General features: G+C 41.4%; 1 protein-coding gene across 1 annotated transcript in view; it reads right to left on the minus strand.

The window, feature by feature from the left end:
• The window catches only part of LOC119592738 (WD repeat-containing protein 48-like), a 12,399-nt gene that overhangs the window by 6,119 nt on the left and 5,865 nt on the right, over window positions 1–415 (minus strand). Inside the window, exon 6 of the mRNA XM_037941674.1 lies at window positions 279–415. This exon is cut by the window's right edge and continues 2 nt beyond it. Within this exon, the coding sequence (XP_037797602.1) occupies window positions 279–415 (137 nt within the window). The remainder of the gene's footprint in view (window positions 1–278) is intronic.

A 415-nucleotide genomic window follows, 5' to 3' on the forward strand; every position in this document is an offset into this window, starting at 1 on the left:
TAATAAAGGTGCTAAATAGGAAGCCAACACTAGAGAAAATGATACTCAGGAAGGCATTGGTGAGGAAGGCTCTGGTAGTGATGGTAATGAAAGAAGTGGTAATGATGGTGATAAACTAAGTAACGCAGGAGGTGAAGGATGATAGCAGCTCACAGAACCAAAACCCAAAACCCTTTATCTTTAACCTTTAAGCTTCAAAATTTGTTTTTAAGTGTCATACTTGTATCTGTCTTCTAGATCAAAGCCGACTACACAATATTTCTCTCTTTTTTACCAACCTTTAAGCTTCATGAGTTTGTTTCCAGTGCGAGGATCCCACACACGGAGCTGCTTTTCTGTGCTACCACTCACGATCACAGTGCCTGGGGCATTCATAGCCAGGCTGTAGATGGAGTCTTTGTTGCCATTCAAAGAC

Source organism: Penaeus monodon, chromosome 30 (genome assembly GCF_015228065.2).
Source record: "Penaeus monodon isolate SGIC_2016 chromosome 30, NSTDA_Pmon_1, whole genome shotgun sequence".
NCBI classification, from domain to species: domain Eukaryota; kingdom Metazoa; phylum Arthropoda; class Malacostraca; order Decapoda; family Penaeidae; genus Penaeus; species Penaeus monodon.